Below are 12,687 nucleotides of genomic sequence, written 5' to 3' on the forward strand. Positions count from 1 at the left end.
AAACAGTACAAACTTTTCAAGTCAACCTAAAGCTCGTGCTTTTGACAAGAGCCCTCGTAACATCCCTATTTCTTTTCTGCCTTTTAATAAATATCACATTTTCTATCTGTCCGGACTGTCATTGTTCTATTATTGAGGTTATAGTAGATTGATATTTAAATAAGTTGAGGTCACTTCTCAGCTACTTTATGTTAAAGATGATAAGTTTATTAGTGAGAAGGAGTACCCCTAATAAAAATCTTAACTTCATATGATGCTGCCAGTCATCTTCTAATTAAGAACAGTACTGGCTGCAATGATATTGGGTATATACAAACCATTGGCTTTAATGTATAATGCAGAAAAGTTATTGTCAGTGTCCATTTTTGTAGTGTGGGTATGAAATAAAACAATAGGCATCAAAACATATACCAGGCAGTGTGCATACTTTCATTCTCAACTTAAAATTTTGCTTCATATCTATAAACCTTTATTTCCTCTATGATGGATCAACCATGGGGGCCTCGAATCAAAATGTTTTTCTTCCTTGAGATTTTTTTTGATCTTTTCTTTCCACATATTCAGAGCAAAGAAATGGGAGAAATGTCAAATTAGAAAGATGTAATAAGAGACTAGAAGAAAAGGAATCCTAGTGATTTCTGCCGTGACAGAAATGTGTTAGATTATTATATTAAGTATCTAGTCTGATGTAACATGTATCAATGTATTAATGATTCATATTATTAATATAATCTCAATATTTAATATAAGACCCCCCCAAAGAATATCTCATACTTAGAAGCATTTCAGTTATTGGATATTATTATTATCCTACCTAAAAGGAAAAATAACTAATTGCTAAATTTGAAATTATAAATCATTTTTAAATTCATTCATTCTTTCTTTTTTTTTTTTTAAACAACAGCTACAGTAGAATGTTACAATCCAAGGACCAATGAATGGACCTATGTTGCCAAAATGAGTGAGCCCCATTATGGTCATGCTGGAACTGTGTATGGAGGTGTAATGTATATTTCAGGTAAACAATCGCAAATGCAATTAATGTAATACACAGACTTTTAACTATGTTGCCATCTTTCCATATGGTGTTAATAATAATAATCCAGAAAAATGAATAATCAAAATATAATGTCTTGATTTTAGAATATATTTTGTGTGTGTGCATTTGCATATGAATGCCTTTATTTTATAAGTTATTTTATAAGTTCATAAAACTAGCAGCAAACTAATCCTACTGTAAATACATTACTTAGAAGAAATTGGAAAGCTTTCAGCTTCTCCAGCTTGCCTTTCAGTCCCCATACTCTATACACTAATAAATTCTGTACTCTAATAATCACCATTCATATTCTCTACAACAACATTTAATTCATTTTTGTTTAGAATTTAGCTTAACTCTATGAGGAAATATATCATTATGTAACATAAAGCTCTACTGTGCATAAAGCTTACTTTCAATTTACATATAATGCATAATAATGTTCATTCTCTCATTTAGTGCCACCCATAATATATGTTTCTCTTTTCCTTAGGATTATAATTGGGTTCTACTATGGTGTCATTGCATAAATAATTCTGTGCTGATTGCCTGTATTTTGGCCACAGGCACATATATTTTTCTAATAAAAAATTCTGAAATGGCTACAGTTTGTTCAGTGTCCCAGTAACAACTTTCATTCTCAAACTCTGGGTGTTCAAATCAGTATTCTGTGGAATTTAGAAAGGAGGCTTATTTTAGTGTAAAGTTCACCTCTGATATTGAAATTTTATTCTGTGAGTCAGGTTCTTACCATTTGGCCCTGACACAATCTGCCTTTGAGACTTTTCCCCCTTTTGAAGGCCTGCCAGTGCCAGCAGTTACATTATTAAGAAACAAAGGTGTTAAGGTGATATTTGTGGTCTGAGTCTCTGAATACTGCCTTATGAAATCTGTAATCAAGAAGGATCAGTGAAAGGCCTGTAGCGTGTGATTGGCAGTTTTCTGAGCAACTACAGGATGGCTTATATTGAAAGAGCCATCCAGGAAATCGTATGCTCCACTAATCAATGATTTACACCATCTACCTATTTCATGTGTGTAGCTGCTATGCTGTTATAATGAGAGCTCCAAGTTCTCTGGGGGGAAAATGACATTTGAATTATTCTGGCGGTGCTTTGGCATAACTAGCATATATTGTACAAATGACCTTCCCAACCAAGAATAGGATAGGAACCATAGCTGATTTTCAAACCAAATAGCAATGTTTTGCTTGCTGGGAATTCAGTGATGTACAGAAAAAATATAAAAGGCTGGGGGGAGGGGGAAACCAGTGATTGCCATCTGGTCACCAGACAGTGGAGCCTGGAATGATACGGCTGAAGATTAGTTTAGTTTTCTCCCTAATCTGCAGAACATACAGCCTGCTACTTTCATTGTAGAGACTGATTTAGATGTGATCTAAGAATACACTTGTAGGTGATACGGACCCAATAGGTAAAAAACAAATTGCTGTATATACAAAATTCCCTACATATTCAGCATTCTAATTCTTGAGCTTTTTAAATGTCCATGCTGATAGGAAAGGACATTACCTGCCTTCATTCCCGCCCCCCACCCAAATTCTACAAAATGAACAATTCGAAATATTCTTATAAGCTTGTGCAGTTGCACGACACTTGCAACTTTTCCAAAACACTGATTTATTTCAATTCATTGCCATAATCCTAATGAGATAACTAGAGTAGATATTATTATTTGACAAGTGAGGAAATGGGCACCTAGCATTTAAAGTGACCTGGTGCTGTGCTCAGCACCCAGGGGGTGCCTGGGAAAGAGCAGCAGGAGTGAATGATGCTTTGTTGTTGGGATTTACTGTAAACCTAGCTCTGAAAGTGGTCAAAATATATTTTCATTCGATAAAGCCTCTTACATCCCATGGGTCTCTGAGAAACTCAGTAATATGAACTACATTTTTGTTCCTTTGGAAGATGAAAATGATATTTTCTTTATTTTTAATCCAGAGAAAGTATGTATAGCGGGCCGACCTTTATAAGAACACAGTTGAAAGGCTATAAAATGCCATAATACATGGCTAAAAGTTAATTATCTGTGACAGAGAGCCTTCTCTTCTGCATTTTGATAATCATCTGTCAACCTCATGCCTATGATTTTCATTCTTTAGGAGGAATTACTCATGACACTTTCCAAAAGGAGCTCATGTGCTTTGACCCCGATACTGACAAGTGGATCCAGAAGGCGCCGATGACCACTGTCAGAGGTCTGCATTGCATGTGTACAGTGGGAGAAAGGCTCTATGTCATCGGTGGCAATCACTTCAGAGGAACAAGTGATTATGATGATGTCCTAAGCTGTGAATACTACTCACCTATCCTTGACCAGTGGACCCCAATTGCTGCCATGTTAAGAGGGCAGAGTGATGTAGGGGTCGCTGTCTTTGAAAACAAAATCTACGTCGTTGGTGGGTATTCGTGGAATAATCGTTGTATGGTAGAGATAGTGCAGAAATATGATCCAGATAAAGATGAATGGCATAAGGTTTTTGATCTCCCAGAGTCCCTAGGTGGCATCCGAGCTTGCACGCTCACGGTTTTTCCACCTGAAGAAACCACACCATCACCTTCTAGAGAGTCCCCTCTTTCTGCTCCTTAAGATCATCCCTACAACTTAGATGCTGTAGTCCTATCTTTGCAATGTGTCATGAATTCTCTTCTTTTGCCCCCTCCCCCCTTAAGTAGTGTATGTTAGGATTAGCCTCCAGTAATTGATAACAATATTGGGGGAAAAAAAAGACGACATTGATGTTATTTGTGCTGTTCGTTTGGCTTAGAGTGTTTATAAAGTGGTAACAAAACCATTCTGAAAATGTATCCCATCGAAGCTGATGTTTAACATACGAGAAAACAACTACAACAACAAAAAACCAAGGTATTGTCTGTCAGATGTTTCTTCAGTACTTTTCTGACGCTGTGTGCTGGGTGTAAGGTATTTGTCATCTTACATTAGAAAGCCCAATAAACCAAGTTGAAGGTGGATTATAGTAAATGTGCAACTGTGCTAACTAGGCTTCAAAGTCAAAAGTTTTCTTTTCATCTTGGACTGTGGGATGTCAAAGGGAGGCAGCCTGCTCCAACAGAAAACACTAGATAAAAGGTTGCCAACTCGCATGAGCTACCTCCCTCTTTTCATGAAGTATTTTTGACACGTCTGTCAACCCACCTGTCACTGGGGGTGCATTGAGAACATATAAAGTTTCTTAGACACACAGGAGAAATAAGAATTGAAATTCACCAATATTAATTTAAAAAAAAAAAACAGCATGACCCCTCTACTTGTAGACAAGGGTTTGGGGTTTTTTAAGTGTGTATAAATACATACACACATATATCAAATGGAAAATTTTAAAAGTTGAGTAGCACGTCAAATATATACGAAAAAAAGATTTTAAATTTCTTCCAAAAAGCAGCTGCCATTAAAAATGGGAATTCAGTATGCACATACTGAGTGCATGTATGTAGAATCATACTGAATTTAGGTGGGTAAGGGCTAGAAATTTTGAGCCACTAAATTTGTCATTTGACCAAATGTTTCCTTCCAAAACTGTAATCTAGACCTTCTCCTTTGCTGTTGAGATAACTTACATATTATATGTATTCTGTATACTCAGTTCATAAGATTATTTAGCACAACGTATCGCAGTTTCACCCAGTGAGCTGCTTTTGCTCAGTGAATTCAACTTCCATGTTTTATCTTTTTTTGTTCAATAAAAAACATTTAATGTCGGTTTGGTTTGAGGTATCCTATTATTGTCTGACTTGACTTCCTTTTATTAATTATCTTTTTTTTTTTAATATGGCAAGATGCAGGTGATCAGGACTTAAGAGTACTGAGCAGCTTGAATTAATGAATCCTAATTACTTTCATTCAAGGAAGAAAACAATTTGACCAGGTTTAGCCTCACTGGTGTGCATTCGTGGGTTGTCTTTGAGGAGGCAGTTTGTGGAAGATGCTGATTGGCCCCTCGCCATCCCCACAGAGTAATATGTCCAAACCGCAAGAGCAGTGAGATTTCTGAGGTCGAGTTTCCTGATCTTCGAGAAGTTCCATCTTAGAGCCTAATGAGATGGGATGGTATCAAATGACCTAAGAGATGTGTTCTTAACTGAGGATTATAAAGGAAATATGTTTCTGTAAAAGACTGTTTGATAATCACCTTAGGGCCCTATGCCTGAGCTTTCCTACCTTATCTGTAAATGACCAGATTAAACTGAACCAAAATTTTTGAGCTATTCCAAACAACTGGAGTGTCACCAAATGTCTTACCTGGTAGGTAATTGGCAGTGCAGATGTCACAACCTCTGTCTTGAGTTCATGTAATGAAGAAAACAACTTTCCCATCAGTGGTCCTTCTGAATGTTAGGAGAAGCCTGGGATAAATTTGAAAGACCCTCTTGGGCAAGTTTATTCTGAAGTCAGAGCAACTGGTCATGTGATTTCAGTTCTCCACTTACAGGCAGAACAGACTCTGCCATTTGCACATAGTTGACACCTGCCTGAAAACGGGAGCGTGTACCGGACAGACTGATGGTCCCACCACAGTCCAGTATGGGTGTTCCTGGGCAAGCAGCTCTCCTCCAGGCAGCAGAGAGCCTTCCTGTCTTGTGGCCTCTTCTAACTAACCTCTTGGGACCTCAGAATCCTCTCCTTTCAATTACCAGGAAAAAAATGGAGCATTGCAGGTGTGAAAGCTGTGGCGGCTTGAAGGAGGCACGCATCACTTCCACGCACATTCTCCTGGCCAGAAGTCAGGCCTGTGGCCAAATGTAAACATAGAGGGGACCGGAAAATATCAGATAGCCACGCGCCCAGAGAGAAGAAGAAACAGGCTTGGTGATCTGTTCGCAGTTGGCCTCGGAATAACACAAAGCACCCCGTTGTGTTTGACAGCTTACCTTTTCTGCCTCCATGCCACGTGTTATTTAGATTAGCAATTAATGTCCCACAAGTGCTGTTATTCAGCAATTCCACCAGCTGGTAAATTATTACACATTTTCCTTCACAGTGAATTAACGATTTTTCTTGGTAAAAAATACCTGCCAGTCATTGGTTCGCTTTCCAAGCGTTTCCTACATTTGCCTCTTTTAGGTTCTTGTTCTACTTGAAAAAGGAGGTATAGAATCCATGAACTCTCTAGAGGTTCATAATTTCCCTTCCTGGTCAGGGTTGGTAGAGTCAGAATGATGAAAGAAAAAAGCTACTTTGCCTGTTTCTAGAATTGTTAAAAATTCATCTGATAATCAAGTTTTGCCCTGAAAAGTGAAATGATGCCCTGAAACTGTTTTCACTCTAACACTACTTTACGGGGCATATATATATATATATATATATATATAAAATATGTATAATGTTTATTTGGGAGTTGCTAAAATAATTCCCTCCCTCCCATTAGCCCTTGAGAGAGAGCCCCTACAGGGAAATTACGTGGTGTTTTATTTAACTATTTTGACCGTGTGACTTTTTTTTTCCCATTTCAAGGGCCTTTGTGTATTTTCCCCCCAAGTACAGTAAGCAGACTCCTGTGTGGAAAGTTGGCTCTGTCTCTAATTTTATTCTTGGCTCTTATGTCTTTTATATTCAAGGCTCTAGACCTGAGGTTTAGTCCCTTCCACATCAGAGAGCTCTTGGGGTATGTGGGAAGGAAAGCCAATGTGAAACAAGTTCACAAGGATTAAAGAAATTTTATTTTAAATTGATCAGATCATGCAGTATTTAAAAACTCTTGGTGGGGTGAGGGTATAACTCAATGGTAAAGCGCATGCTTAGCATGCATGAGGTCCTGGCTTCCATCTCCAGTACCCCCCACCAAAAACAAACCTAATTACCTGCCCCCCAATAAATAAATAATCTAAAATAAAATACTCTGTAACCATCAGAGAGACTAGGATGGAATATTTAACAAGACTTCCCCAAAATCTCAGTATATCAGACTTTTTACTGCAAGGAACAGAAAGCCCCAACTCTAACAATAAGGAAATGTGTTTTCTCACAGAGCTGCAATGACCACTGGAGGTAAAGGAGGCCCCAGGAATGATGTAATTAGCTCAGTGTCATCTAACACCCAGGTTGGTTTTTTTTTCCCCCCTCATATCCCCACTCTGTTTGCAATAGCATTTGTAAACACTGTTTTGCCTGTAGCATCCCTCGTTCACACCCAGAGAGGGAGAAAACCTCTCCCTCAGCCACGGAATTTAAGTTCTCCTCAGTCTGATGGAGCCAACTTAGGACATAGGACGCTCGTGGACATGTTGCTAAGGGAATGCCATGCATGGATTGGCTTAGACTAACAATCTGATGTGAAATCGTTGTTGGGGAATTAACTATAATGCCTCCTCACTCTGGAGGAACAAGAGGGAAACATGGAGAATGAAATTTAGCTAATTGGATTTCCTTGCTTCAGTTTGTCCATAATCAGCCTGGGCTTTTTCTAGATTCATGTTTTTCCAAGTCTGGGTCACAACCTATTAGTACAGAAATTCTCAAAGTCTAGTCCAGGCACCCTGGTGTCCCTGAGACTCGTTCAGGGAATTCATGTGGTCAAAACTATTTTCATCATAATACTAAGCTCTCATTCACTCTCCTTCTTGTACAAGTGTACGGTGGCATTTTCCAGAGGTCGAAGGACACACGATGATGCCAGTGCTCGGTCAGGTAATGAATGGGATATGAATTTGTGTACTCTTGTATTTCAAAAAAACTCATTGTTCATTTTGAATACAGTAAATATGAGTAGCTATAGCTGACATACACAAAACCTCTTCGGTGTCCTCAAATTTTAAGAATGTAACAGAGCCCTCAGATTCAACAGTTTGAGAATTTCTGTGTTAGTTCTAAGATCAATTTTAGCAACTGTTTTTCTTTATAGAAACGGAATAAAAAATAGAGTGCACTGTACATCATAAATTTAAGTATTGTCTTGTGAATTTGTCTTTTGCTTATGTATATGTGTGTTTTTATATATACACATACACATGTATTTAATCAAAAGAAAAAACTCACAATATGTGTCTGTGGTTACAATATGAATAATACATTCTAATGTGGGACCTGATCAAAAATGGTTGAAAGCACTGCTCCCTGGTCCCTGAGCTACTCCATGTGACAAAGGCCCTCTTCCCTCCATTCCCACCAATGCCAGGGAGCACACTCAAGACTCCTGGGTTATTTGAAGTCCTGACATCAAAGAGCAAGGCCCTCACAGATACATCACCTAAGGTCTGATTTCCCAGTTTGCACATCTTATCTGAAAATCCACCTAGTCCTTCCATAGTTAAACCCAGGCAGCCCCAACCACCTGTAAGTTCTCTCCTAGCCTTGCAGGAATTTGCACGATGAAACACATCAGAAGAGAACACTTACTCCGAATGCACCGTACGTGGCACTCAATCACAGCAGCAGGCCAGGATTCTGATTCCTCATACAAATCTCTTCATTAAGGCATTTCTCAAAAGGAACAGTAGCTCTAATAGGCATTCATAAATGTGAAAAGAAAAAGCCATAGACACCAAACTGGGACAAAATTGAGCAAAAGTGAGCTTTTAAAAATATTTCTTAAGGTAGGCAAAGCTACTGTAACAAACAGACCCTCCAAATAATGGCTCAGACTCTCCATGGTTACTTCTTCGCCATATACCTGTCAAGCACAGTGCTCCAGGTTTGAGGGTAGCTCTCCTCCAGGCCGCCCCTCGGGAGCCTGGTCTTCCATCTCCGACTTCTCAAATAGCCATGATCATCTGCATCCCAGGGAGCACCAGTAGGGGAGGAGGGGATAATTGAGGAGCAACTGAGAGGATTTGCGGGCCAGATTTGGATGTGGTGCAGAGAACTTCCCACACGACTTTCAAGGAAGCTAGGAAATCCAATTGAAGGTTGGACTCGAAAAAAAGAGACCGTTGTGGCGAAGCCCTTGCAGACTCTGCCACAGCGAAACAGTCTCATCGCTTTGATTTAAGAGGCAACATGTTGCCAGGGAACTGGCAGAATCTCCTGCAGGTTCTGTCAGTCAAAAAGATCTCCTGGGGCTGGAGATGGTGTAGTCAAGAGAGAGAATAGATTGCTTTTGCAGGTATCAATGAGGGAGCCGCATCTGCTGCGACTTCAGACTCTGAGGTCAGGCTAGCAGGTGCAAGAAAAGCTGGTGAAGTTTCCTACTGCTCAGCACTGGGTGAGCTCCGAAAGCCCAGGGCCAGAGCATCAGAACCTCCAGGGACTGTGGGCTCTGCCCATTCACTGTGAGTTGTGAACCTCTTTTCTCAAGTGGAGAATCAAGAGCAAAACTCAGGGAGAGACTGAGTGTGCTTTGCTTCTTTTTTGTAAGAGAAAAACTCCAAACTCATCATTATGCACCAGGATGGGTAGCGAGAAATTTGTTACGAATTATCAAAGCAGGGCCTAGACCACATGGAGGAGGGTTTCAAACAGGAGGCTTTTGGTCGCTATTGCAGAGGAAACCCCCACATCTCGAAGATGGGCTAGGGGAACATGGGAAGGTGCTCAAAAGCTGGGCCAGGTGAACTCCTGTGAGACTCAGGGTTCTGTGACATCGTCATATTTTTTGACAGCTTTCTCCCCTCTTGCTTTCTGAGGTTCCCTGTACTTGGACTCACTCATTCATTTCTACTCAGCAGTGTGCAGATAAATATTTTAATGACCTTGGCTGATGGTACTAGTGGTACTTTGACTAAGACACCAGTCATCTCCACTGACCCCTTCTTCACACCATCACCGCCACTGGGATCAGCAGCTCTGACTCGCTTCCTCAACCACTTGAGCCAAGAAATCTGTTCAATATCCTAACACCACAAAGGGAATGTGGGCTTCACGTGGCATCACCCCGCCAAAAGAATACATAGCAGATCTCAAATAATGTCATGAGAATGTAAGAGATATCTGTGGTTTTCTAGTGGTTTTATAGAACTTTGAGAAGTATATATTCAAATGTTTTTCTTTCTTTTTTAAAAAATAATTTTGTCGTTGTTGTTTGAGTTTTTCTTTACAAGTAAAACTGTCCCTCTTTGTAGATAGCCTGATTGTTCACGCAGAAAATTTCAGGGACTCTACAGTGCAACTACTAGAACAAATAACTGAATTTAGCAATGTCATAGGATCCAAGGTTAATATAGAGAAATCTAATGTATTCGTATATACTAGCAGGAAACAATTGGAAAATGAAAATTTTAAAAATCCCATTTATAGCAAAGCCAAGAAACATAAAATAACTAGTAATAAGTTTAACCAAAGACGATCAAGACCACTCTGATGAAAACTATAAAACATTGCTGAGAGAAATTAAATTAGATGAGACCGAAATAATTGCAAAGATATGCCAGGTTCACAGACTGAAGACGCAAAATTGTTAAGATAGCCATTGTTTCCAAATTGAATTCTAGATTCAAAGCCAGCGAGGTCAACATCCTGGCAGGTCCTAGTTAGTTGTGGGAGGGGCCCCTCCAGGGAGCAGTGGATGGGAGGTGCGCCTGCGCCGGGGGTGGGGGGGTGGGGGGGCTGCTCTCAGAGCAGGGTAGAGGCTGCCTGTCATCTACTGGCCTTGGAATGCGGCTCTGCGAGATAGAAATATAATATGAGCCCCAAATGCCAGCCACTCCATATGTGTAGTTTTTAATTTCCCAGCAACCACATTAAAAAGGGGAAATTATTTTCAATAATATACTTATTTAAACCAACATTTCCAAAATCTTATCACTTCCATACGTGATCAGTACTTGCAATTACTAACGAGGGAGTTCTACATTATTGGAGATCCGGTATGGATTCTATCCTTAAGGCAGACCTCAGTGCATTCCAGGTGCTCAACAGCCACATGTCATCAGCAGCGGCCCCACTGGAACAGCCCCCTTTTAAGTGATATCTTCTACTGTTCTCTAGTTTTTATTTTTTTTTTTAATTGAAATATAGTCAGTTACAATGTATCAATTTCTGGTATGTAGCATGATGTTTCAGTCATACATATACATACATCTATTCATTTTCATATTCTTTAAAATTTTCATTACAGGTTACTGTAAGATATCAAATATAGTTTCCTGTGCTATACAGTAGAAACTTGTTGTTTATCTATTTTATATATAGTAAGTAGTATCTGCAAATCTCGAACTCCCAATTTATCCCTTCCCATCCTCTTTCCCGCCAGTAATCATAAGTTTGTTTACTATGTCTGTGAATCTGTTTCTGTTTTGTAGATAAGTTCATTAGTGTCTTTTTTTTTTTAGACTCCACATATGAGTAATACCATATGGTATTTGTCTTTGTCTTTCTGGCTTATTTCACTTACTGTTTTTTTAAGTTGAAGTATAGTAGATTTACAATGTTGTGTTAATTTCTGGTATACAGCATAGTGATTCATTTATATATAGTTTTATTTATTTATTTAGTGGGGGGAGGGGAAGGTAATTAGGTTTACTTATTTATTTAGTTTTAGAGGAGGTACTGGGGATTGAACCCAGGACCTCATGCATGCTAAGCGTATACTCTACCACTTGAGCTGTACCCTCCCCCCCTTTTTTATATGTAGTTGTTTTTTAAATCAAGTTTATTGAGGTATGATTGATGTCCAAAAGCTGTACGGATTTAATGTATGATGAGTTTGGAGGTCTTCCTCTGTGGGTCGTGAAAGATCAGAGACTCCCTCTGCCATGTTTGTGTGGCTTGCTCACCCTGCTAGATGCAGACTGTGGATTCTGAGGGTATCAAAATAACAAGATCATAGAGACCTCCTTGAGCCCCTTAAGATGTGCGGTTTTCTGCTGTGTGTTCTGGATCCACAGGTAGGAACATCCACCTTCCTATGTTATCATCCCTCGAAGAGATTTTTAAAATAAGTTCCCCCTTTTGTATGCAGTTTTGAGGAGAATGTTTTGTCTAAAATTTCCGTTTCAACAACAGTTAAGGTGATGCCTCTGGGGGTCCCTCAAGCAGAGAGACTCCCTCAGCAACATCTCACTGCTTGGCAATCTTTAAATAACTGTCCACAACTAGCCCCTAGGTCTGGCCAAATGACCTTCCTCTGGGCAGCCTTCACATGCGTGTGATTCCTCTGCAAAGTTAATACAAATTCCTTTGCGTGATGGTGTAAAGATCCGCCCCCTGCCCCACGTTATGTTTTCTTGTGAGAGTAAAGAATTCGTAGTTTGTAATGCTGAGTAATCCTTTGTGGTTAGTACCTGGCCTGCATTACACAATTTCAGCTCTCTCCCCACCTGCTGCCCATCAGTAGCCTTAATTTTTGTAACAAGGACCTGCACTCCTGACCTGGTGTCTAGTCCATGGCCCTCTAAACAGGGAGCTGCCTTCCCAAGAGGCCTTCTGCTTCTCCACTTTTTCTTTATTAGAAATCAGCATCTCAACTGACTTCCTTCCTCGAACCCCGTCCAACCTGTCCTTCTGGTTAAATGTGTGCCCGATTTTTCTGTCCGCCTGTGGGTCCTCCAGACTTGCACTGACCTCCTACTGTTAATCTGCTTCTCCTTCCTAGTATCTGCCCTTAGGACCAAATGACAACCATAAAGGCCTGGGAAACGAAGCACACCGCAATTATAAATGATTGGGAGCTGTGAGTGCTGGGGCCTCAAAGCATTTAAAAATGAATTTTCTTCCTTTCTGCCTCCGCTGCCGCC

General features: G+C 39.8%; 1 protein-coding gene across 7 annotated transcripts in view; it reads left to right on the forward strand.

Annotated features, from left to right (window-relative positions):
- Nucleotides 1-4,779, forward strand: part of KLHL13 (kelch like family member 13) — a 160,339-nt gene extending 155,560 nt beyond the window's left edge. For all 7 annotated transcript variants that reach the window (XM_031445735.2, XM_031445737.2, XM_031445730.2 and 4 more), the window contains 2 exons: nt 905-1,018; nt 3,162-4,779. In XM_031445735.2, the coding sequence (XP_031301595.1) occupies nt 905-1,018; nt 3,162-3,649 (602 nt within the window). In that variant the 3' untranslated portion in view covers nt 3,650-4,779. The remainder of the gene's footprint in view (nt 1-904; nt 1,019-3,161) is intronic.
- Nucleotides 4,780-12,687: the final 7,908 nt, after the last annotated feature.

Source organism: Camelus dromedarius, chromosome X (genome assembly GCF_036321535.1).
Source record: "Camelus dromedarius isolate mCamDro1 chromosome X, mCamDro1.pat, whole genome shotgun sequence".
NCBI classification, from domain to species: Eukaryota; Metazoa; Chordata; class Mammalia; order Artiodactyla; family Camelidae; genus Camelus; species Camelus dromedarius.